Source organism: Lissotriton helveticus, chromosome 1_1 (assembly GCF_964261635.1).
Source record: "Lissotriton helveticus chromosome 1_1, aLisHel1.1, whole genome shotgun sequence".
Classification (NCBI taxonomy): domain Eukaryota; kingdom Metazoa; phylum Chordata; class Amphibia; order Caudata; family Salamandridae; genus Lissotriton; species Lissotriton helveticus.
Genome location: NC_136057.1, coordinates 1,651,522,497 through 1,651,549,542, shown reverse-complemented (window position 1 = coordinate 1,651,549,542; position 27,046 = coordinate 1,651,522,497). Strand labels below are relative to the sequence as shown.

The 27,046-nt window shown below is 45.5% G+C and overlaps 1 protein-coding gene across 1 annotated transcript in view; it reads right to left on the bottom strand.

Moving 5' to 3' along the window:
• The window catches only part of HIGD1C (HIG1 hypoxia inducible domain family member 1C), a 40,837-nt gene extending 14,704 nt beyond the window's left edge, over nucleotides 1–26,133 (bottom strand). The window contains exons 1-2 of the mRNA XM_078688842.1: nucleotides 26,053–26,133; nucleotides 21,765–21,887 (exon numbers count right to left, since the gene is read on the bottom strand). Coding sequence (XP_078544968.1) covers nucleotides 21,765–21,858 — 94 coding nt within the window. The 5' untranslated portion in view covers nucleotides 21,859–21,887; nucleotides 26,053–26,133. The remainder of the gene's footprint in view (nucleotides 1–21,764; nucleotides 21,888–26,052) is intronic.
• Between the last annotated feature and the right edge of the window lie 913 nt (nucleotides 26,134–27,046).

The following is a 27,046-nucleotide window of genomic DNA, read 5'->3' as shown; positions in this document are numbered from 1 at the left end:
CAAGTCTATTGCAACCCATTAATGCTATTGGGGTAATTGCTGGGTTCCCACAGGGGTGTGCGTTCAAGTCACCTACAATGACAACCTGAGGTGGGAGTCTCTCCATGTTATCCCTTAGAAAATGATCTAGATCCACAATCTTGCAACCCCCTTTAAGGTTAACAGCGTTGTAAAAATTAATCAATGCTAGAGACTCTTTCCCCTTTTTGATCGTCAGTATCTGGATATCGCTATTATTGAACGGAAATCTTTTAACAGAGCATGATAGTGCTAAATCAATAAACACAACAAGACCCCCTTTGGCTCTACCACTCCTTGAGGGTTCGGCTGGCATAAAGAAACTTTTGTATCCTTCTATAAATGCGTTGTTTCCTATCAGCCATGTTTCCTGTAGGCAAATTATTGGATAGGATTTTATAAAGGACACCCAAGATGGATCATTGATTTTGCTAGTTAACCCATCAATGTTCCACGAAAAGACATTATGCCTCACTACTATTGACACCTCTGGGACAGGAACTACACCCATTAAGGCTTTGTTGTCGGGGTTGGTAGGACTTGACTCTGGACTGTCCGCTACCACTGATCTTAGTTCCGTATTGCGATTCCATGTACTTATGTGGATTTGAGGATGTTCTTGTAATTGTGGATGCCCAATGTTATCAGGCTCGCTGTATATCGGCAGTCCGTTAGTTGTCAACAGATGTCCCTCGGTGCCAATTGTATCCTTGTGTATATATTTCGGCTGATGGTTGATGGTAACCCCTGTGTCGATGTAAAGTATCTCGACTTCCTGTGTCGTCCCCCTGTTATCTGCGCTTTGTCACGGGGGTGGGGGGGCATCTACTACTAGTGTAGATGAGGTATCATAAAGTCAATCCACTCCCTCGAGGCCTTCCTGCTGATAGAAGGCAGCAAATCGATTAAAGGTGGGTACCCTGTACTGAGTGTCAAAGTAATCGGAGTGCCCTTGACCAGAAATGTGATTGGCGTGCATGCTTCCATATGCCATTTGGTGTGTGGTGTAATACCTAGTTCTATGTGGGTCTTGTCGGTTTGCGTTCTGCTGACTACCGTCTAGATAGAGCCGTGAAGCGGGGAGGAGGGCTAGCCATTATAGCTCGCGATCACTTAAGTGTGAGAATGTCACATATCCCCTCCACCTCCTGAGAAGCCCTCCAATTTGATCTTAAGCTTACTCCGTCAACTCACTTCAAAGGAATCCTCTTATACCGACCCCCAGGCGCCCGCACTGGCTTCCCGCCAACCTAGGCTCGATACTTGAAGTAGTGGCGATGGAAGACTCATTTACAGTTATGGGCGATATGAATTTCCATCTGGAGAAGTCCTCTGATAATGGCACTCGCATTCTGATATCAGATATGGATACTTTCAGTCTTCGGCAATTGGTCATTACCCCTACCCATAAGGCTGGCCATACCCTGGATGGCATCTTCTCCAATATGGAAGGCCTAAAAATAATAGACACCTTGCCTATGCCTTGGACAGATCATTATGCCATCTTAATGAGAATATCAGTCAAGGCAAACAAGACTAGAAGAGAACACATATGGAGACCAGGAGCCTTTAAGGTCTGGAAAGATATCGGCCAGACGGAGCTAACTGTCCTGTTGGATAGGACTCGGCCCAAGGTCTGGAAAGATATCGGCCAGACGGAGCTAACTGTCCTGTTGGATAGGACTCGGCCCTGTCTATCTACCGACCCTAATACAGCCACACTTCAATTTCAGGAGTGGCTGGGCACTGCCACAGGCTTAGCCCCGACTAAACAGCCTTCGAGAAATAGAACAACGCCATCGGCCCCGTGGTATACAGAGGAACTGCGTAAACAGAAACAAACCTGTAGAAATAGGGAAAGGCACTGGCGTAGATCCTACAGCTCAGATAGCAAGGCCAGCTACAAGGAAGCATTAGGGCTGAATAAAACCCTCATTGTCGAAACTAAGAAAAAGTTTTTTTTACAGAACAGATAGATAACGCTAAAAACTCCAGTAAAAAATTGTATGAGATCACCAAGATATTAGCGGGTAACAGTCCGGACCTAGCTCCGCCACTAGCCCAAGGTTTTTGTGACGCATTGGCTAACTTCTTTTTCACCAAGGTAAACGATATATACCAAACATTTTCCGTCAGTACGTTAATCCATTCACCTATGCCGGATAGCATGACTCAGGATATCGAACTGCTCCAGTTCACAGACCTTACAGAGACTCAAACTAAGGACATTATTGTCACAATTAAATCTGGATCAGCACTAGATCCCTGTCCCCTTAAGGTCATTTGTCCAGTTATAGACTGTCTGGCTTCTGACATTGCCTCAATCTGTAACACAATGTTCAGAACTGGGATATACCCGGACTCACTGAAGAATACACTGGTTAAGCCTCTTCTGAAGAAATCTAACCTGGACAAGGAGCAATTAAAAAACTATCGCCCCATAGCAAGCCTACCTTTTTTAGCCAAGGTAGTTGAGAAAGCTACGAATACACAACTCTCAGAGTTTATAGAGAAGCACCAATTATTAGATAACACACAATTCCGCTTTCGGAAGTGCCACGGTACTGAGACTGCCCTAATCAAAGCGACTGAGGATATACGAGCAATCCGTGATCAGGGAGGAACAGCGATATTGGTATTGCTCGACTTATCCGCAGCTTTCGACACGGTCAACCACAAGATTTTGGTTGACCGTGTCGGAAAGATGGGCATTCGTCACCTGGCTAAAAATGTGATCTCTTCCTTTTTGGCTGGGAGAACGCAGGTGGTTACACTGGGGCACTTTCATTCTGCCAAGTTGTCACTGCCCTGTGGTGTGCCCCAAGGCTCATCCCTAAGTCCGACACTATTTAATATATATGTGTCGGACCTGGCTGCTGTCATCAAAGCCCATGGGATGAGCCTCACCTCCTATGCAGATGACACGCAACTCGTGCTAGCGATCAATGGTGATGGAGAGAGAGTAGCGGACAATTTTCAAGAGGGCATGCGGGCGATTGGAGAGTGGATGGCCTCCAATTGCCTAAAACTAAACTCCGAAAAAACTGAGGTGGTCATTTTCGGACATCTCTCACCTAGTTGGTCAACTAACTGGTGGCCGCCTACGTACGGGACCCCACCCAAACCGGTCCCTACGGTCAGAAATCTCGGAGTGACTTTTGACGAGAATCTGAATTTTATGGCCCATGCAAATAAAACAGCCGCCACCGCCCATTATAAACTCAGGCTGATTAAGAAAATCATACCGTTCCTGCCAGTTGCAGCAGGAAAGACATTGGTATGCTCCCTGGTGTTGTCTTCCCTTGATTACTGCAACGGCTTATTCATTAATGCCCAGGCCAGAGTGACCAATAAAATGCAGACAATCCAGAACGCTGCAGCCCGTCTCCTCTCTGGAACCCCGAAGTTTATGCCTATTTCAGAAACCATAAAAGATCTTCACTGGCTTAAGATCCGGAACAGGATTAAGTTCAAAACCTTATGCATAGTGTACAAAGCTCTGCATAACCATGGCCCGCATTTCCTGAAAGCCCACCTTAGGTTTCAGTCTTCCACAAGATCGCTTAGATCTAACAACCTTCATCTTTTGCTGGTACCGCGAACCAAAACAGTCACTTGGGGCGATAGGCGCTTCTTGGTGGCTGCTCCTAGACTATGGAATTCCCTGCCAGTAGCCATTAGAGAGAGCCCGTCCCTGATGCAATTTCGCAGAAAAATAAAGACCTGGCTGATTGGTCAAGAATAACTGCCGACTTAGCCACAGTGGGAACCCTACGCATAATTTCTAGCGCCGAGACGCCTAAGGGCATTTGTTTGCGCTGTATAAATTGTAAAAATAATAAATAAATAAAAACGTGGAGGGTGGCTGATAGAAATAACTGAGATCTACAGTTTGTATTCTGCTTTCTAAATCACCATCCCCCCAACCACTAATGTAGTTAACCACCCGCCGATCTTTAAGGTTTATAATAATGCAGTCACCCTCATAATCCTTTTTCCTGTGTCCCACCCAGTTTATTCTTCTGACCTGAAGATTGGGGAATAGGTCTATGTCTGGTTTAGCCAATGACTAACCTTGTTTTTCAATTCTAAATGGCCCTCAGATTTCCCTATGCCTAAGGGTGGGACTCCTATCATGATCACAGTGTAGGGGTAGGATTCCGGTGGCAGGTCAATACGTGAGAATTTGCTGACTGGGGCTAAGCTAATCGGATGATCCTGTCGGCTGGTGCTTATGTCGTTATTTAGGACCTCCGCTGCCCACTCGCTCTCACCCCCCCCCCCCCTTCTGTAATGTCTGGTCCGATGTTACTTGGTTGCACACTTGGGGTAGGTGTCACATCTGTGCTCGCACCCGGTGTCGCTGGTAAGACATTGGGTAGCTCTATATGTCCCTTGGTTGTTTTTTTCAATGGTTGTGAGGATTTAAGCGGCTTACTTGGGCCTGATGTTGCAACTAAGATTTTCTTATTAGCAACAGGGCACAATGGCTTAGTTAAATTTTTATGGGTGGCCTGAGTATGGGGGGTTTTAGCGTACTTCAACAGCATTTCGTTGTTCTGCAAGAGAACCTCTTCCATTTTATTGACTTTCTCGGTCATCGTTTTAACTCTTTGTGTCAGGGGGAGCATAAGGGACTGTATCAGGTCTCAATTTTTCCCATAATAGTATCTAGATGGGTGTCGTTGTTACATGCCCTGTCGAATAACTCACTGTCAGTATTAACAGTTTGGAGGCCTGTACTATTGTCTACGAGCATCAGCTGGCTTAGATGTGGTGATTTTAGATGTTTGATTGACTACCCCCTGACTATGCCTGGGTTTATGTTTATCATACTTCAGTTTAGCCCTAGGTTTCTGTATCACCCTCACCCTCCTCCTGGTTGTAGAAATGCCTACATTCCCTTTCCCTCGGATGCAAGTGTTAGGGGAAGTTAATATAATAGGTATTTGAGAGGTTGTCGCTATTACTGCAACAGAGGCTTCAGTATGTGTGGAGGTTTCTGCGGATGACTGGATGTTGGGTGTCATAGATAACCTATTTTCCCGGGTAACAAAGTCAGGCGAGGGAGTAGTACTGGAAAGGACTAGTTGTCTGTTCTCTGTGTCCGGGAACCCCGCAAATGATTCCATAAGGATGGAATTTTGAGAGTATACTGTATGTGTGGATGAATTAGCTATTGTGTGTACATCCTGAGCTTTCTGCGTTGAAAGACACATGCTTGGGGGCAGTGAAAGGCGCCTCTCCGTGTTTTCTATCGCGTTGACAACAACTCCTATGGTTTTTTGGAGCATTCTGTCAATTGCGGTAAGGCTTGGGAGGGGGGTGGTAACTTGGGCCTTTTGCCTAGAGGTGGACCTGGTCGACATTGGAGTGGTCTTGCTTTTATTCATTATGACAATACAACGGCTTGCTGATGATAGTAGTTTGTCCTGGACGAGGGAGGTGCAGTTTACATAGATTGAACAGGTGGCTCGTATAGTTATACCTAGAAGGAGTGTATCAGATATCCAATGACCCTAGTAATCAGACACAAATGTTATCTTAAAGAATACAAAAGAGTCACCTTGATTGAAGTGCAGTGGTCACAGTGAAGCCAAGAGGGGTAGCCCAGCCCTGTCTCCTCGGGCCACAGAGGGCCCGCCCTTTGCCCGGGCTTTGCCCGGCGCTCCCGCGACGGGGGAGGAGCTCTATTCTTTTTGTGCGCCTCTGGGTGCGTCTGACACCGTCAGTGGGCGGAGCCTGGTGGAATTGTGGGGGCTGTAGTCCCCCCGCTCGGCGGCCGTGGTTTGTATGTGGCGGCGGGGGAGGGGGACCAGATGCCCGAATACAGCTATCCCCAACAACCTCTCCGCGGGTGCAACAGGCTTGGCGGCAAGGCAATGGAGTCCCTCAGGGTCAGCAAGGTTAGTAGGTCTCAATCAATTCACTGGCTTAAGAATTCTTTTTCCAAAGCTAGGGCTCTGTGAAAAAACAAGCATATTTCTGAGGGTCCTCATGCAACCTCTCTGTGCTAGCGCCCTTCGTTGTGGATGGCCTTTTCTCCAATCCTGCATTAATATGCCTGTAGTGCCTTAATGGACCTACCACATCTATCCCTATACCTCTTCTTCTTTAGTTTATGAGGACTGAGACCTATAAAGAGAGGGACAAGGATCCCAATGTGCTGTCCTTGTGCCACTTGTGTGGTGCATCCCACTGGACAGTCTCATGTGTGTCCCTATCCTTCTGACGGTCTGGCCTTCCACACTGGAAACGACACGTCAAAAGTGGCCTCTGTAAATGGACACAATACATTCCCTCTAGGTAGGAACATTGATCTCCAGAGGAGCTTTGCAGAAGTATCCTGTAGAACTAGACCCAACACACTGAAGAGACCTCAAGAAGTGGACGCAAAATCCCAGATGTAGCCTCCAGAACTGGACATGCATGAACCTAAGAACTAGACTCATTATATCAGACAGGGCCTTCGGAAATATGCACATTATCCTGCAGAACATTCACTAATCATTTAGCCAGAGGTAAGAGGACTCTCCTCAAACCTCAGTTTATGCACTCCAACACACCACTGGTTCTACTCAATGTCTTTGTACAATCATTAGAAATGTGTACTTTATCGCCAACGTGTGTGGTCTGCTAACAATCCCAAAGCCACTCGATACACAATGCCACAGTGCTCTGGTCAAAATCAATACACCGGACACAACACTTCATCTTTCAAATTAAATCAGCCCACTGTGATCTGGAAGAGTGGGGGCTGAGGGAATCTAAGGTCGCTGCAACCCCATAAGCAGACAGCATCGCATACTAATCAGGTTGACAGCCACTGATGTGCCCCAGTCAAGAAGCTCAGCTGTTTTCTTAATGAAAAGATGCTGTAGGTCCTGCACGGCTGCAAGCTAACCGGATTGTCCAAACCTAATTAACAACAACCATCATTAGTGGCCTGTTGAACGTTATTGTGGAAATTCAATAAACACAGATTTACAGCAACGGATAGATTTCTCCCACGTGTCTCTATCGGTGAGAGTCAATTTAAAGGGGAACTCCAACAGAAAATGTCTATTTCACAGACCCCTATACACATTACAAAAATATAACTGGAACACCTGAACCTGCCACTGTAAATATTATACCGCCCCTGTGCCAAGGCAGGAAGGACAACTTAAAACACAACAATCCAACCCTGCCACCGGATTGACTTAGACCACTCTTCTAAACCCTTATATAATTTCCATGTGGACCTGTTTTGGTCTGTGGAAAGTAATGCTAATAATTTCAAAAGTTACGGTCTTGGAGGTAGTCACCATCCTCATTTTGGAAAAGCAAAGACAGCGAGGTGTAGATTTAAAACCGCTGATTATGTTGCAGAAAACTTGGAAAAAAAGGTCTTGCAGTTCAAGAGAGATCCGACATCTATGACTTCTTCATCATCATTTAATGCACGTTTTCAATGCATCGACTCACTCCAACTTTAGGGGGCGAAGCGTAGCAATTAGTAAGGTAAGTACATACTCGCATTGATGCCTCGAAATCAGCCAACCAGCACATACTCTTCCACATCTGGAGTTTTACCAGATTAAATTATGGGTGTGGTTGATGTAACCAATGATCAACTGCTACAAGAGTTTCATTTAGTACTCCGCGTCCTGCTTTTAAACTTCTTACTTGTTTAGGAGGTATATTACAGCTTTGGCACAGTGCTAAGCTTACAGATCCGGCAAAGGTCGCGTGGAGTCAAGTCGAGTGAGTGACCCATCATTATGTTGTCTGGTGGTTTTGGAAAGTTAAAAAACGGAACTACATGTTTTTGGTCTCAGATTATTAAGTGCTTAGAGTGGCGGAGGTAGTGCTGCTGTCAAATCCACGTCAATTGGTAGTTGTTCTGTAACTGCTGCCAGCAAAGATCGGCGGCAGACTTTTGAGTGCATATTGGCAGAGTCCCACGTTTTATCTCACTGGAAACACTGATAAGTTATTTAAACTACATCACTGTGCTATATCAAGGCATTCAGGGCACGGCTTCGTCTAAAAATAAACTTTCTGGGACAGCCCTCTTTGAAGAGGGCATCTGGTGCCACGGGATGTGCAATGGGTACTTCCGGCAAAACTAGGTCAGTCTCCCTATGACCTTGTTAGAGGCCTGGAATGACCGTGCACAAATTCCGCCCTACCAAGATTCAGTATTCGTATTTTAAACGTGCCCTGCACGAGCCGACATAGTAGTGTGCATTCACATTGTAAGTGGACAGCACAAAGCCTGGCAGGTTTAGAGCGACCCTCCTTGTTGTGGTCACTATATAAAGTAGGGTATCCACCAAAGTTCCGGGAGTGAAGAATCCATGCCAGATTTTTAAGTTAGCCACACAAGAACATTAGTATATTCTAAATCTAAACGGAAAACATTTCGACAGTGACTGCGATGAAAATCTGGAATGGATCCCATTCCTGTCAGACATTCGAAATCCCTGAGATCTTGGGACACTGCCAGCAGTACACACTGACTGAAGAAAAGGCTCGTTTTTAGGCCGAAAGTCAGAGAGCAGACGTGGTCTAAAATTAATGCCTTAATACAACAACCCCATGATTGGTTAAATTCACATAAGTTATTGCTGGCCGATATCAAATCAGAGAAAGAAGCGACGGGTAGGCTTGCTTTGGAAAGGGGAAGTGACCAGCATGTTATGATCCTGTCTTGAGGCCTTACTTTCTAGCAGTGCATACAGCTAGGCGACTGCTTCATAGTAACAGTAGAATTTCAGTTTAAGCCCTAGTCAATCAAACCTTTAAAGTAACATTACATTTCTTTTTTGTGATATGGCACGTTTGTCTATTTCTTTTCCATTTATCTAAGGCTTTACGAATAACATTATCACTAGTAGTGCTCTACATACAATTTAAACATAATAACCAGACATAAACGTTTGGGTGGATTAGGTTTCTGAGGAAATATGTCCATGGTTGATGATTGGTGCAAACATGAACAGAGCATGCACAGTTTCCAGGAGCTGAAAACATAATAACAGGGGTTTACGAAAGGTCAAGGTTTTTTGTTGCGTTGAGTTGCAGGACCTGGCATTTCCATTAGGGGATGACAAGCAATTCAGACCCCTTCTATGCCAGCCAAGCAAGTGCAGTCATTAGATGTCTCGGAACCACAACATGGCACTTGGTGGATTAGGGATGGAAAACTTAGTGTCCTTGCAAGGTGGTTTCAACTGACCATGTGGGACCTGTAGAGGACGGCTTGCCATGGAATGCCTTAAAAACCTGAGTCGGGCATTTGTGAAGAGCTCCATATTTGGATGATAACTATCCAGTCTGAAGGGGATATATAAGGCTGTGTACCTGGCTAGGAATTCTTCTAGAACCGTGGTTCTTAACCTTTTGATCTCAGTGGACCCCCCACTTAAGCATTACTGCAGTCCGGGGACCCCTACGAATCATTATTGTAAACCTAGAGACCCTCTACTGAATTATGTTTGGAATCTGGGGGACCTTGGCCTAAGCAATTTTGATGATTTAAACAGCAAAACAATACACAAAAATACATAATCATGCATCAAACTAGTACACAAATGATGAAATATGTTATTTACTTCACTAACAAATATAAAATGTAATGATCTTAATGGGAAGGCTGGAATTTTTCTAAATTCAATTGAGCCACCCATCCTCCATATTGTAGTCTGTTTAATGCACTTGCCCTTCTCCCACAAATCAACCTGAGAATACTGACTTAATTTTTAGCCTCCAATTTCAAATTCCTTCACATTTACAGAACAATTTAAATTTAACATTTATTTTTGCTTATCTATTTACATATAAGTAATTTAATATTATTTAATTTTCTAAGCAGTTGCAGACCCCCTGAGTTGGCATTGCGGACCCCAGGTTCACCGGATCACGGGTTAAGAACCGCTGTTCTGGAAGATAATGGTCGAAGGACCTCTACACTCATTCAATACTTAGTACTGCTGTGGGGATTACCATGAAACGCACCTAATCGTACCATTTTTAGGTCTCGCATGGCGTTGGGTGCGCGCACTCGAGCTCGCAAGATTTAATGTCTTTGAGTAGCGAGGTTAACCCCGCCCCTCTTCTCCATTGGCTGGCCTCCTAAACGGCAGCCCGCCATTGGAGAAGAGGTCCCAGTGACGACATTCTTTCGCTCTAAGCCCCGTCCTTTTCGGATTGGGGGGCGTGTTTTTTAGTTTCTTTCTACCCTCTTCTCCATTGGCTGGAATGTAAAAAACAGTCAAAAACACGCCCGTTGTTTACATTCCAGCCAATGGAGAAGAGGGGAGAAAGAAACTAAAAAACATGCCCCCCAATCCGAAAAGGATGGGGCTTAGTGACAAATGGCGAGCGCTTGTTGATGTTCCAGTCATGGCTTTTACAAGCTAATCCGTAAACTCCCTGGTGTTCAGGGAGACGTGGACTTGTCACAGTTGCTTCCAAAAGTTTGCAGTGAAACACAATTGCACAATGAATACGGGCATTTCATTGACCCGTTTAAAATTCAAATCCTCTCTTGGGTGCTCTTTTTCTACTTCATAGTTACAGGCTGCAGCCGCTGTTTCCAGAGCTATAGAGACGCACGAAGTAGCAGCAGGAAGCTGTACTTAACAAGCAACGAATTGGTGTTCACTAATGCTACATCCCAAATAGCGCAGCACTGGGCTTTTGAATCCACCGCGCCGCGCAAAGCACACCGCGCAAACTCAGCGCCTCTATTTACTTAAGCAATGCCATGTTTTCTGGCAAACTGCTACATGTCATCAGCCATCTTCTCCCCTAGCAGGAATCCTCGAGCGTTGCATCACACACAGCCACGTGACGTTTCAGACATCCGTCGAGATGCCCCCTCGCTCCACCAGTGTGCCCGTAAATGTGTTCCAGCGATTGGTTCCAAGTCAGATGGAGCTGACAAACGGCGCTGTTACATCAGTTGACATTTGTATTGCACTTTCAGCCACTGTTCAGGCGCAGTAGCGCCTTCTTCATATCGGCGCCCTTCAAAGAATCTGGAGGAAGTGATTAACCACGGTTCTATTCTACCGAATTCCTGTGTGTACACACCCACCCACCCCACCTGTCACCTCCCCCTCCCCCGGCCCCAATTAAATCAGAGTGAGACTCAGCTTCCAGAAGTGCAGCATCTTCAGTGAGGGTGGCGGAGTGAGATAAAGAACGGTGATGGATTAAACCCAGATCAGTTGACTGGGGGGTGAGTGTTTGTATTGTCAACGCTCCGTCCATCACCACCTTTGGTTTTTCTTTGTTCGCCCTAAGTTGGCAGGGTATGCTCAGACGTGAGTCCCTTGCTCACTTTGCCACTGGAGTCAAGCAAGCCTGGCTGAAGACGGCTGTAATGCCAGAAACCGGTCCTGGGAAGCTTGATTCCGTTCCAGGGAAGACATGGCTTGGCAGTTCGGGCTGGACTGTTCCCATGAGGCACAGGGTCAGACTGATTTGCATATGGCCATATCTGAACTGTGGTGGCGGAGTGAGCTAAAGAACGGTGATGGATTAAGCCCAGATGAGTTGTCTGGGGGTGAGTGTTTGTATTGTCAACGCTTCGTCCATCACCACCTTTGGTTTTTCTTTGTTCGCCCTAAGTTGGCTGGGTATTCTCAGACGTGAGTCCCTTGCTCACTTTGCCACTGGAGTCAAGCAAGCCCGGCTGAAGACGGCTGTAATGCCAGAAACCGGTCCTGGGAAGCTGGATTCCGGTCCAGGGAAGACATGGCTTGGCAGTTCGGGCTGGACTGTTCCCATGAGGCACAGGGTCAGACTGATTTGCATATGGCCATGTCTGAACTGGGGTGGCGGAGTGAGCTAAAGAAAGGTGATGGATTAAACCCAGATCAGTTGACTGGGGGTGAGTGTTTGTATGGTCAACGCTCCGTCCATCACCACCTTTGGTTTTTCTTTGTTCGTCCTAAGTTGGCAGGGTATGCTCAGAAGTGAGTCCCTTGCTCACTTTACCACTGGAGTCAAGCAAGCCCGGCTGAAGACGGCTGTAATGCCAGAAACCGGTCCTGGGAAGCTTGATTCCGGTCCAGGGAAGACATGGCTTGGCAGTTTGGGCTGGACTGTTCCCATGAGGCACAGGGTCAGACTGATTTGCATATGGCCATGTTTGAACTGGGGTGGCAGAGTGAGCTAAAGAACGGTGATGGATTAAACCCAGATCAGTTGACTGGGGGTGAGTGTTTGTATTGTCAACGCTCCGTCCATCACCATCTTTGGTTTTTCCAGCATCTTAAGTGAGGCCAGGGCCCAGGATCCCCAGGGGCCTAGTACTCCTGAGTTATGGTTGCTCTTTATTTCCTAACTTGGGAGCATGGAGTCCATTTTCGTTCGCTGCATAGGGCCATGGCACCCTTTCAAAACCACTGAAGTCAAAGTTTATTTCGGGTTAGTTTCATAGGTCTTGCATCTGCAACCTCAACCTCGACATACAGGAAATAGCAATGCTTTGTGGGTAGTTTATCCCCTGAGGGCTTCCTTACTGCACTCTGGCAACAAAGCCGGTTGGCAGTGTATAGAAATCACTTACTAAATCTACTTTAGTATGTGAAGGGGAATTTTGTCGAAACGAGTTAGCTAAACCTTATGTGAATCAATTGTGAAAAGGGGCAAAACGGGCAGAAAAGAAAATGAATATCTGTAAATTTAGTACACATCACACTACTTGGATTAAGCGGGCGTCACTGTTGCTATTCACAGTACAAACATGAGTCGAGAAGGCCCAAGTCGTGTCAGTTAAATAGAAAAGCCTGTGTATCGTCATTATGATGCTGAAGTGCAGGTGCCCTGCTATCCCTCGACTCGTTATCTCTTTATTAGGCTGTTGAATTTAAAAGCGTTATTTCAGTAGAAGCAATAAGACACATTTGGAGGTGATGAATGCCTGTAATGCATTGGAGGGTCTCTCTTTCGGTTAACAGGAGGCTGAATACGTATCATTGTTTAAATGTTTACAAAGATGCATTATGGTGGAGGGAGGGACGGAGAGAGTAAGGGGCAGTTGTTCTTCAGTGGTACCCAGAGCCACACACTTGCTTTTAACACGCTTCAACCTTTCTTTGCTCACCCACTTATATTCTTCACCACCGTGTAGAGACATATGTTGTTGAGCGCCTGGGTAGGTGGAGAAGAGGAGGTCGAATGGTATCATGACTGGGTCCTTAGGAATATGGCTTGGTGGGTGGACAGAGGAAGTTGGTCGGCGCCAGCCTTGGATAGAGGCTTGTATCCATATCCAGATATGAGAAGCGGAGGTGGGCTGACAAGGAGAGGGCATGGTGTAATGGCAAGCAATAGGGCTGGCCTGAAAGCATTGTCTATCATGGGGTCAAAACAATGCCCAGCATGTTGCAGAGGATGTGTTTAGTACCTTGCTGAGGTGGAGGGAAAGGGTGATGCCAGGATAAGTCAGTAGCTGAAGTGGTCGTTGTTATGCTCTTTGGTAATACTGTTGGCACATGGACTGCACAAGCCTGCATTTGAGTGGAGACAAGTGAAACTTCTTTATGATGCGATTGTTTGGAAATCAGAATCCAAGAGCATGTTTAACAGAGGTAGGATGCAGCATCATAAACCCTAGCCTGGGGTGGCATCAGCATGATAGGCATGTGCCAGGTGCTTGTGGTGGCACTGTCCTAGACTCAGATGTAGTGGACAACCTACACCAGGGTAACCTGAAAAGGCCAATAGCCACGTTTTATATAGACTGGTGCATTGAACATTTGGACTTGTGCCGCATCCACCACATCCACCTCCACCACCACATCATCCACATCCACCACCACTACATCTACCACCACCACATCCACCCCCACCACATCCACCACCACCACCACATCCACCACCACCACATCCAAAACCACCACATGCACCACCACCACTATATCATCCACCACAACCACCACCACATCCATCACCACATCCACCACAACCACCACCACCACCACCACATCCACCACCACCACATTCACCATCACCACCACCACCACCACATCCACCACCACCACATTCACCACCACCACATTCACCGCCACATCCACCACCACCACATCCACATCCACCACCACCACATCCTCCACCACCACATCCTCCACCACCACATCCTCCACCACCACATCCTCCACCACCACATCCTCCACCACCACCACATCCACCACCACCACATCCACCACCACCACATCCACCACCATATCCACCACCACATCCACCACCACATCCACCACCACCACATCCACCAGGTGGCTCTGTGTGTGTGTGTGTGTGTGTGTGTGTGTGTGGCTCTGTGTGTGTGGCTCTGCGTGTGGGGCTCTGTGTGTGTAGCTCTGTGTGTGGGGCTCTGTGTGTGTAGCTCTGTGTGTGTGGCTGTGTGTGTGTGGCTGTGTGTGTGTGTGTGGCTCTGTGTGTGTGTGTGGGTGTGTGTGGCTCTGTGTGTGTGTGTGTGTGTCTCTGTGTGTGTGTGTGTGTGTGTGTTGCTGTGTGTGTGTGGCTCTCCGTGTGTGGGTGCAAAAGCAATAGGTCTCGCATTTGCGAGAGATTAAGCTATTGGCATTGTAAATGACAATGCCATTTATTTATCTGTTTTCAAAACCAACACATAAATAAAAAAATTGTCATTTACAATGCCAATAGCTCTAACTTTTGCAAAGGCGAGACCGTTGCATTGTAAATGCTTGTTGGTAATATTGATACTGGAACTACGGCTGATCGCGGGTTAAGACCTGCTGTTCTAGAAGATAATTCATTGTCATGTTCATTGTCATGTTCATTGTCTCCACTGCCTAAAATGGCGGGGGCCATAACAGGAGCAATAAATTCACCCCCACCCCAGATGTCTGCAAAGCTGCATTCCAACTAGATCAAGGGTCGCACAAACGGAGATAAGTCTCTCTCCTCCCTACCAAGCAGCAACTAGGAAGCACCAACATAGAAGCAGGACTAACTCGACCTGCCCTCAACAGAAAAGGAAACTGATCTCTCCAACAAAGACAACAACAGACAAAGGACTAAAAACCCTGACTTATCTACTCTCTTGTGGCAGACATCTTGACCAGCCCAGAAACTTCAGAAACTTCAAAGAGGTATTTTTTATCACCCCACATCACATATGTTAAATCACCCCAGATCACATATGTTAAATCTACCCTGTTCAAAATTGGCTGGGGGCATAAAACGGGAGCAGTTTCACCTTAAAGTGACCCTACCCTAAGAACTGGTCTCTCTTAGACTAATCTCCTCTCATAGGCAGCGCACTTTATACATCCATGTATTTACAACTCAGGTGATAGAGTGTCCTTATTGTAGTACTATACTGCCTCCTGTAACCTGGTTATTTCTTAATGGGCACCAAACTCACTTTACAACGATCGCTACCTCATATATTTCTGGCGGCTCTTTAGTGTCACGTGATGCATTAACCTGATGTTAACACCTAAATCTTTTGCCTGCATTTCATCAGCATTACCAGTGCAGAAAGTAAAGTGAAGCTGTCCCTCTAAGGCACATCACCAACAACAGAGAAAGGACTACTACCCATTATGTTATCCCCGGTGGCCATCTTGGACTAGTCCTCCACTGGGGTAGCCATCTTAGACTAGTCATCCACACCCACTGCCCATACCTAAGACCACTTAGGCTACTGTCCCTCAACCTCACAAACTCACCCACGTACACCCCCCCCTTTTTTCGTCGGCCTACGCCTCCTCCACCATGGAACGCACAGGCGAGCACACTTACAAAATTAACTACCCACCAGGGCTCTCCAAAAAAAACGCCAAACGTTACAAACACAACTTCCTGAAGGCTCACCCTGAAACACCGTGTGTGGACACCTACTTCTCACAGATCAATGGAGCCACGAGCACTGATATCATCTTCCACACTCTGCGTAGAGCACAGTGGAGGAAAGCGCTTCTCTCCATTCTCACTAGCTCCACCACCAGTAAAACCGCTCACAGCCTGACGCTCTCTATCACGCCATCCCAAGTTTTCCCCGGCAGAGCCACCATTACCATCTACAACAACGGGATCATTCTATTCCAAGCCACAGATAGGAATCTCGACCGACTCGACCACCTTTTCCCTACTTTCCTAGATCACATTACCAAAATGCGGTCCCCCACTTCGCACACACCAAGATGCACCACACCCCCCAACTCCATGCCCCAACATAACCCACCCTGCCCATCCCACCGGCGGAAGGACACACCCCCCACCCACCCCCAACATAACCCACCCTGCCCATCCCACCAGCGGAATGACACACACCCCACCCATCCCCCCAGTGTTATAGTTAATCAAACACCCAACGTAACACCTCCACACCCCTCACCCACTGACGATAATCGTCCCCCTTCCCACATCACACATACCCCCACCCTCCCTTCCACCCACCCCACACCACCCCACTCCACTCCACTCCACACCCCACACTCATTGTCGAAGATCACTCCACCCACTCCACCACACTCCACACCCGCACTCATTGACGAAGATCGTCCCCCTTCCCACATCACACATACCCCCACCCTCCCTTCCACCCACTCCACACCTCCTACGAGTCTCGCGGTACCCACAACGGCCCGGAGCATATCTCCCCTCCTACGCGGCAGTGGTCTCTCTCACCCTATCTCCCCCCCATTCTCACTCCTCACTTCCCCACCCCCCCAACCAGACACACAGAGCTCACCACCCCTCGCTCCTCAACATCCCCCCCTCTCTACCCCCCCATACTCAGCCCCCACTACCTTCCTGACACCCCTATTGTCTTCAGTCTTCACTCATCCCACAACTCACCGGCGTCGCCCCCCAACGACGTCCCCGCCCTTACGTCCCAGCCGACCCCTCCCTCACCCACACCCATCGCCCACACTCTCTCTCACCCATCGAATACCACCCCACTCCCTATTACCGCAGAACACTCCACTGACACTTGCACACCCCACCCCCCTTTCCCCAGCTCGCATCCCAGCTCCCTATTCAACAACCCGCCTACGGCCCTCATCTCCAACGCTAGCCCCAACTCACAGCTTGACCTGATTTTAACAACGCTCCTACAAGTCAAAGACGAGCTCCACACCATCAAAGAACTTCTCCACACACACCCCAGACAACACCGACCTACAACCAACACCTCCGTATCCAACAAAGGCCACACCCTCCGCACAGGCCCTCGCTTTCATCTCGCTCCAGGGGTGAAACGGGTGGGCTCACACTCTCCGCGTTGGCCCACTATCCCCGACCGCAACAACATACACCGCCCCGTCGCGCTCATAACTCCCTGACGGTTCATGACTTAGACACCCTCCTCCGCTCATTTGGCCCTGGCCCGGTAAAACGCACATCGCCCTCACGACTCCCCATACCCACAATTCTCTCAAATCCCATTAGGCACCCAACTCTAAGCAGCAGATGCTCCATCCCCAACAATCTCAGAAAAATACCCCTCGCGCTAGAACACTCGATCACCCCTCTCACCCCCAGACTCAAATGCATCCTACTCAACTGCAGATCGGCCCAGAGGCACTCCTCCAACATTGCAGATCTCGTCGCATCAATGGATCTTGACCTAACCATTTTGACTGAAACATGGTTAACTGAAGCCTCCACACCTATCATGGACATATTAGTCCCCCCCAATGACCACATCTTTAGACTTGACAGGACCGGCAAGACGGGCGGGGGAATCGCATGCATTTTCAGGAGTAACCTCTCCGTTGCTAAAATAACTTCCCCCTCCCTCACGTCTTGCGAACTCATCTGTCTTGATATCTCCAGCGAGGGCAAACCGGTATGTGCTCTACATCTCATCTATCACCCGCCCAGGGACAACCTCATCTTCACCCAACAACTCATGGACACGATCTCATCCAACGCTGGTCGGCAGATCCCGCAAATCTACCTGGGTGACTTCAATCTCCACTGGAACGATCAGAAAGACGCAGTGGTGAATAGTCTCAAATCTTTCCTTGACGCGTCTAACCTCACCCAATTATGCAACAGCCCAACACACGACAAAGGCTCCATACTTGATCTCATCATCGCCAACGAAGACTCCACCCAATTAGGGGCAATCCAACCTTGTGATTGGTCAGACCACCACATTATCACCTTCTTCATCAATGAAAAGGTTAAACCTATCTCGGCTCAACCCACCAAATCTAAGATCTGGAAAAGGGACATGAAGAACCTTAACCCAAACTCCCTGCCTCCCACCTCACCAATAGCCTCCTTCCCCCTCCTGGCACCTCTGATGTTCAATCACTGACTGACCACTACCTCGACTCTATGAATTCAATAATCAATGAAGCCGCCCCACTGCAACTAAAGAGAGTCTCCACCAAGATCTCGAACCCTTGGTATGATGGCAGACTCAACGAAGACAGGCGTGCTATGCGAATGGCAGAACGCACATGGAGATCTGTCCCCTCATCACGGCATCGCAAAATACTTAAGAGCAAGAGAAATGCCTACTTTGGGAAAATAAAGCGCGCAAAATCTGATTTCTTCAGCCTTCAGCTGGACCAAGCAAAAAACAGACCAAGAAAGCTGTTCAAACTAGTCAAAACTCAAACCAAGACGCAACCCCTAATATCAAACGACACAACAAACAACATCCTACACTGTGAAGACTTTTCTGCTTTCTTTAAGCTAAAGACCGACAACATAAGGAGTGACCTCCTTAATGATGTAAGTCGATACCCGAGCATCACCAAAATGCCCGACACCCAACCTAAAAATAACGCTTCCTGGTCGTCTTTCGACACCTACTCTGAAGAAGCAATACACAAACTGCTCGGCACCTTGAAGCCTTCTAATCACCTCACAGACCCACTACCTGCCAATGCTGTTAGAGACTTCATCCCCGTTCTTCTCCCACTCTGGACTAAAATCATTAACAGCTCCCTTCAGCAAGGTCTCATTCCAGACTCCCTCAAAGTGGGGCAAGTCACGCCCATACTCAAGAAACCTACAGCTGACCCGGCTGACTTAAACAACTACCGCCCTATCACCAATATCCCCACTCTGGCCAAGCTGTTGGAAAAATGTGTGCAACTCCAACTAACAAAACACATTAACCAGTTCAAACTCCTCGACCCTCATCAATCAGGCTCCGAGCGAAACACAGCACGGAAACGGCCATGACACACATAATTGATGACGCCCTCCAAATACTGGATCGCAACGACTCCTGCCTCCTCATTCTCCTGGACCTCTCCTCAGCATTCGACACGGTCAAACATTAGAACCTATTAGAGCTCCTAAATACCAGAATGGGCTTATCCGGGACTGTGCTCAAATGGTTCACTTCCTTCCTACACAACCGAACCCAGAAGTTCAAGATCAACAACGTGCTGTCCTCTCCAGTGCCAGTAGATTTAGGCGTCCCACAAGGATCTTCCCTCTCACCCACGCTGTTCAACCTCATCATGGAACCACTCGCTACCCTGCTCCAGGCTTCCAATGTACACTTCCATATGTATGCCGATGACACTCAACTTTACCTAAAGGTACAATCCCCGGAAGATATCAAACTTCTGAACTGCACACTTAGGAACACCCAATCTTGGTTGGCCGACAATCACCTCAAACTAAATGCGTTGAAAACTGAGTTCCTCCTGATATCACCCCCTGCGAAAATTACCACCACCCAAATATGGCTCAATCAACTAACAGCACTCAATGTCCGACCCACCATCGTGGACTCGGCGAAATCCTTAGGTATCACACTTGACGCAAATCTCAATATGCAACAGCACATTAGCAAAGCAACGAAAGGAGCTAACTTCCAAATCAACACTCTGAGGAAACTCAAACCCTTCCTCCCAGCCAAAGATTTCCTAACTACTGTACAAGCACTAGTCATCCCCCGCATAGACTATGGAATTGTGGCCCTCAGTGGTCTCCCTCAAGCAACAACAGCACCCCTAAGAGCCTCCCTAAATGCTGCCGCGAGACTCATTTCGGGCTCAAGGAAACACTCTCATATAACCCCTGACCTGAAATCCCTGAAATGGCTTCCCCTCGAAGCCAGAATACAACTGAAAATTGCGGTTATGACACACTCAGCCATACACCACAAGGCTCCCAACTACCTCACTCAAAAGTTGACTATATCAGGAGGTTCGAGATCCAATAGAAGTACAAAAAGTCTGCTCCTGAAACCTCGCAGATTCCGTAAGGAAAAAACCTACAAACGCTCCTTCTCAGGAATGGCACCCAGGATCTGGAATGCACTCCCTCCTGAAACGAGGATTATCTCTTCCACTGTACTCTTCAAGAAAGAAGTGAAAGCCATCGTTATGGCCAAGTTCACCTGATCCTCACTGTTGCTGCTCAGAGACTTTGCACCGATCTTGTAACGTTGGATACTTAATGATCCAATAACTTTTTATTCATGACCTACTGACCTCTTTTGCAGTTGGATCAAAGACTCTGCACCGTCCTATAGTATTGTCTTTTGAGGGTTTACTGGTATCCACTGATCTCTATGGCAGCTGGATCAGAGTCTCTGCACCGCCCTATCCTAATGTCTATTTGAATGTTTATTGTTATCTCTATACCTGTATTGTAGCTAGCTCAGACTCAGCACCGTCTTATATTAGTGTCTATTTGAGTGTTCTCTGCTATTTCATGATCTCTATTTTAGTTAGATCAAAGACTCTGCACCGCCTTATTTTACTGTCTATCTGAGTGTTTACCTATATCTTATTAGCACATGACTGTTATCCTATTATGCTACCGTTCACTATACTGTACCCAATTATTATGTCTACTCACCCTCCTGTTGCCCACTCCCCCCCCGTGAAGCGCTCTGATATCTGTCAAGATCTTGTTCGCGCTATATAAAACTTTGAATAAATAAATAAATAAATAAATAAATAATGGTCGATGGACCTCTACCCTCATTCAATACTTAGTACAGTTGTGGGGATTACCATGAAAAGAACCTAATCGTACCATTTTTGGTAATGTTGATACTTGAACTACGGCAACCTTAAGAAAGGCAATCAACACAATGCTCAATGTTGTCAATTAGTTCATTTATAAGGATCAGGGCTGGCAACGCGGTTTCAATATGGATTCTCAATTAAAGGAGCAATTGCAGAAATTTAGAGCTCAGTGCTGAACTGAGGGAGGAATTGAGTGCTCAACTAAGGGAAGAAATGCGCACTTGCCTAGGTTTGCCCAGATGCCTCTTTCTGAAATACCGAATTTTAAAGAATGCTGGTACAGGATGATTATAGCCCATTTCCCTAGGGTGCAGACCATCAACTTATCCAACATTAGAAGCACAATGCTCATTGAACTCACTGCGACTGATTGCATTTTATGAATGGTAATTCTGTACATCTACAGAATCTAAAAGGGCACTGAAACAAATGTAACAAAGAATGTGAGTGTTACAATAACACCTTAATAATCAGACACCTGTAACCTGGACTGGAATGACACTAAGTAACATTGAGACTATGACGCCTCAGGCCCATTACTAAACCTTCAAACCTTCTTGGCTTCTAATGTGAGCATTGGAGGAGGTACCTTAAGGTAGATTGTTTTAATTTAAAGTAACAAGAAAGCAGGAGGCTAATGGAGCCAAGATAATAATATGTAGGAAAATATCCATTTGAGGTGCTGGGGACAGTGCTACTGGTTTTCTACGATTGGAATTGTGTTGTTATATATGAAAGTTGCTCAATAAGGACAATGCTCACCTGCCGGGACAAAAGGAGAATCTTTTGATTTCCGAAGCAATTTAGATGTCTGACTGTCTGATTCCTCAGGAGACCAACGATTATCAGAGGCCATTTTGCTAGAATATAGGGGACGCCTTATAACTGGAAAGAAGAAAACAAGAGATATCACAAATGAAATCAAATAAACTGTTCCACTGTGTAATCTGTAAAGATTGAAGGAGAGGTAATGCATGGTAAAACGGCTCAGTTACCTGATCCTAAAAAGCATTTTAGCCGTCAGAAGAGACCCTCTGTTGCAGATATGCTTTTTGAAAATATATTTTCATCTTCTCACATGGTCCCCTCACATCTGCAAGCTCTGCAGATTTTATAATTGTACAGTTTCAGCCAACATTTGTCTTTAGCTGGCAGTCATAAGTGTGAATGAATGCAATCTCTAACATTTTGCCTTAGGAAACTCAGGGGGTCGGAGCTTCTTAGACAGTGAAACAGATAAGACTAGTTTGGTACAAATGTGATGAACAGGACACCTTGGTGTACAGCAGCATACAAAACTGCCATTTGTTTACGTGCATGATGTAAAATGTGTTCTGAGTTACTTTGAGCACAGCAACATTAACTCAGTGGCAGATAGATGTCTGATCTAGTTCATCTATTTTCTTCCCCCTGAACGCTCCACATTTATTTCGTCACCTGCCTTTTGTTCTTCTAAATCATGACCACTCACTAGGTATTGCTTTCCAAACTTCCTTTTTATTTCTCATTCAATACTTGCACTAGGCGTGCTATACTTTACAACTTGGTTTAATATTGTGCCACTATTATGAGACTTATTTTGCAGATAAAACAATTATCTACCTTTAGAATTTGAGCAATGGTGCTGTCCTTGTTCCCATGTGATAAAATACTGCATCCAACAAAAAGAATTCATTAAGTTTTCAACCAATGTAATTCATCCTTCATTTATTTCTTTTCTGCAAATGAGTTTGAAAAGATGTATGGGCTTAAATAAAATATTTTAGGTGATTAATCAAATTCTATGATCAAAACGGTCCTGTCCCGTTATCCTCGAACTTGTATTGAATTAGTTTTTTATCAAATGAGGTTACAACATGGAATAAACCAGTGTCAAAGGGAAAAGAGGCTTCACCTCGCAAAGATTCACAATTAATAATGCCTGCATAAAGATGGAGATGGTATCACAAGAAATAAAGATCCCCGTGACTAATAGAACAGGTTTCGTATTACAGAATCAAATGTGTATTCTGAGAATGTTCTACTGATATATATATATATATAGCTTACCTTAAATTATGCTTAAAATATGGCTGCACTTGTTCGGACACTGAAGAGGAGATCAGTCAGGTTTTCAAAATGACGAACTGGCAAGTAAATAATCTCCGGCAAGATTCTTAATCTGACAGTTTTGCTCATACATAATCATTGTGGATGTCCTGAAAACAAGACTGGATTTGACTATTTGGAGGCTCGAAAACCTGGATCTAGGTTGAGTTAAGGCTTGTCCTACAGCATTAGTATAATGCTTCTGTTGCCCTGACTATACTTCAAAGCACTACCCAACACTGTTTGGAGTGTGGAAATCAGAGTGCAACAGCTGTTTACGTTGATGCTCTAGCACACTTGCATGATATCGGGCTTCGTTTGTGTGATTACAGGGAGCAGACATTTAAAGGGGGCGTGGGGGATAGACAATTTATTTGTTTGTATATAGCACACTTACCAACTATCTGATGCCTACACGAGTACAGCATAAAAACTCAAGAAACAGAGTGTGCTTTACACACAGCAGAAATACTGAGATGTGAGTTTCCTACAGGTGCTATGGTTTTCACGCCTCGAAAAGTGACCAGAAAAAGTCCAGGATACGAAAGCTCTCGAAGGTATGTCTAGCTCCTGTTCTAATTCTTGGTGTTCTCGAGACCCACTCAAGGATCCAAAAGAGAGTCATCCTGGGACTCTTGCAAATAGTTGTGGAAGCCAATGCCCTCCCTCTCTCTTTCTCCTCACACCGGAACAAGTGCTATTCTTATTAATCATGGTCCCAAACTGAGCCATCCTTCACTATTGACATAACAGCTTCTCGCTCTCCTCGTGGACTTGTGGCATCAAATCATGCATCTTCTTCTAATGACATCATTTTAGAAAGGCAGAGTTGTCTGGAGCGTGTCCCTCCCTTCTTGATAACTGCCGTACATGGAGAAATCACTATGGCGACCCCGCAATATGTCTCCTGTACGCTCAAACAGAAAACCAAATAAAACAGCTGCATTTGGTAGTACTTTGGAGCAATGCAAGTCACCTCCTGAATCCAGCGTTTCCAAGAGCAGATTTTCAAAGCCAATCTAAAAGAAATGGTATCAATAGAACTGCGCAGAATCATAATTATCATCATTCTAGACAAAAGGACAATATTTTAATTTTTTAAAAGGACAGTACACAGTAGAAAGTTCAAACAAACATACAAATGATAATAAACAAGTACACAACCTGGCAATGATAACGAGGGATTGTCTACCTGAGCATTCTACTGAAGTTTACTTTTGTTTTCTCCAACACAGGGTAACTTAATTTTCAATGCAGTATTGCCCCCACCGAATGAGTCTTACAATGTAAGCAAAAATATGCACTTTTTGTGAATGTTTCTTTTTTTTACTTTATTGTTGACATACATGAAATCATAATATAAAGGAAAAACTGTCTCATTAGAACCCGAAATTGCTCTATAAAAAAAGAGAAAATACAGAACGCAAAAGAATTCCAGAAAGTGTGAAGACTTTTAATTAAATTATTCCACCAAAATCCCATTTCGGACGTCAAGGCACTGGATGCAAACCCACTCTTCACAATATCCCAGTGAACTTTGTAGAATGGAATTGCACATTTTAAAATAATTTTACGGTGATCTCGCAAAGAAGGGGCTGTTTTGCATTGTATGGTGTCTCAAGAATTGTGAAAAAATTAAAGGCAACCTTCTAACCAGCTAAAAGGAAGAGTTTCTGAAAATAAAGGCCGGTGTCTCATTGATTGAATATTCCATGATGATCTTTGAAATCTAACGATATATAGGTGCTTATGCAAACCCAAGAAGCATCAAACTGTTCTGCAGAAGTCCGTCTTCCTTCCAGAACTGCCGTCTGCCCCACCTAGGTCCCGTTATAGATATTCTACATTTCTTTTGTCACACTTCGACATCTGGCTTCATCCATGTCACCAGTAATCGCATCACTAGCATTGGCTTTTATCTTTGGACTGACCATAGTCTTAGATCGGTTCGCCCAGTTGAGGTAAACCAAGATAGGACTGGTATTTATGGTCTCTGTTTACACTCAGAAAGAGTCGACAATATCCCAGATGCATACTTGTCAACTCACCTCAATAACTCAGCTTCACGGGGATACACGTCAACGCACTCATGTGGATCATGGAACTGAGAATGTTTTCACCATTTTCTTTTAAAGGAGAGCCCTCCACTTTCATGTTCTCCTTGTGGAGCAAACTCAGTGCTGGCTATGTATATGTCAAGAGCACTCGCGTTTCCCAGACCCATGAAAAGTCCAATTGTTATCCTGTCATTATAGTATGTGCAGTTCTGAGCATAAATCTAATAAACTAAAACTACGAGTACCAAAATGCAAAGAAAATAAAAGCATGAATTGGATAGGTACTCAAGCACATAATAAAAGCATCGGAAAATTCTGACATGATAATATTTGGAATATGCAATGAGCAGAACTGAGTTAGCCTTTACTTGATTTTAAGATCACTTTTATTTTGGGAGAGACAACGAATTAAAAAAAAAACTAGTTCTTTCAATTTAATCGGGAGATTTCATCCGAAACGCGAGTTGGCATATATGCATTATGAGGCAGGAATGAGAGTTTGCATGACACGCTCAGGGTTCACTGTGCCTCCTTTGAGCACTCAATCAGATGTCGACCCTGCGCTGTGATAAACTTTTAATAGTTACCACACCCTGGCCTTGGCTGACAAGTAGACTACAGCCAAGTGTGTCACCTTTAGCCAGTTAACCAACAGGTTTTTATTTTGTATGCTATCATTTTTATGCTATACCTGCATGGATAAATGCAACGTGCGTTAGGGGAAAAACTCTGAAGCTATAGATTGAATGACAATCGTAGGTATTAGGGCAATATCCCTTTAAGAGCCACCTTAAAGAAACTATGATGCATGTTGCGCATGCGCACAGCTAAACGGCTGTATTCTATCAAGCTATATTTTTGCATGCAGCGTTCCATACCCAATTAATACATGAGCGATTACTTACCGGATTGATAACAATGACTCTTGCGAGCACCAGACACCTACTGTCGAATCTACTCTAGCTCAACCTACCCACAGCTCAGATGTGACAAAAAAGTGGGCGAGGCCTATGCACTTGATTCAACCAATGGCGTTGAGAAGCAGAGTACACAGTAACCAGTCACAGAGATCGACGGCGCTTTGTGTCGTCAACCCCAGCCAACCACAACAGGTCAGGGCTCTTACAACACCCAATTATAAGAAACTTAACACTGTCATTTTACTGTATGCGCACCCGATACAGTGTCTGCTAGTCGAGCGTCATTAAAAAAGGAAGGACTCTGGTACCACGACTTCCTCAGAGCTGCGATTAAAAACAGGAGTGCATCTTTTTATGCAAAGAGGCATCGCGGGGTTCTGAACATAGCGTTTCCAGGACTTTTATACATTTTCCCCCCAAAAATGTTAATTTCCTCCAGGTTCCCTCGATCAGGAATATGTCCCTGCCTTGGATTGACCCTTTTAATAGTCAGTCAGTCAGTCAAAAAAGCTTTATTATCGGCCTTACGGCCATAAAAGCAATACAAAAATTCAATAAAGAACAATATTCGAGGAATTCCACGACAAACAGAAATAAAAAGCAACATTAAATACATAAGATATCGCAGTTAGGTCTCAAGCAGTTAAAATATAAAGTTAAAACTATCAGATAAAATGCTCTAAAATCAATTAAAAACCGACAAACAGTACATTTAGATAATCAGGTAATTACAATATTATTTAATAGTGGTTCTGTGTCTCAGCAATATGGGGTACCAGATATATAAGGGGTTTCTATGGGTTTAGGGCAGAGGTCTTCAAACTTTTTTATGCCGAGACCCCCTTGTAAAACCTTTTTAGGCGTAAGGACCCCCTTCCGACAAAAGTTTCTAGAAACTGGTACTCCTCATCATCAACTTTTGACAACCATAAATGCGCCTGTTAGACCTCATCACATCCCTCCATCATTCATCCACCCA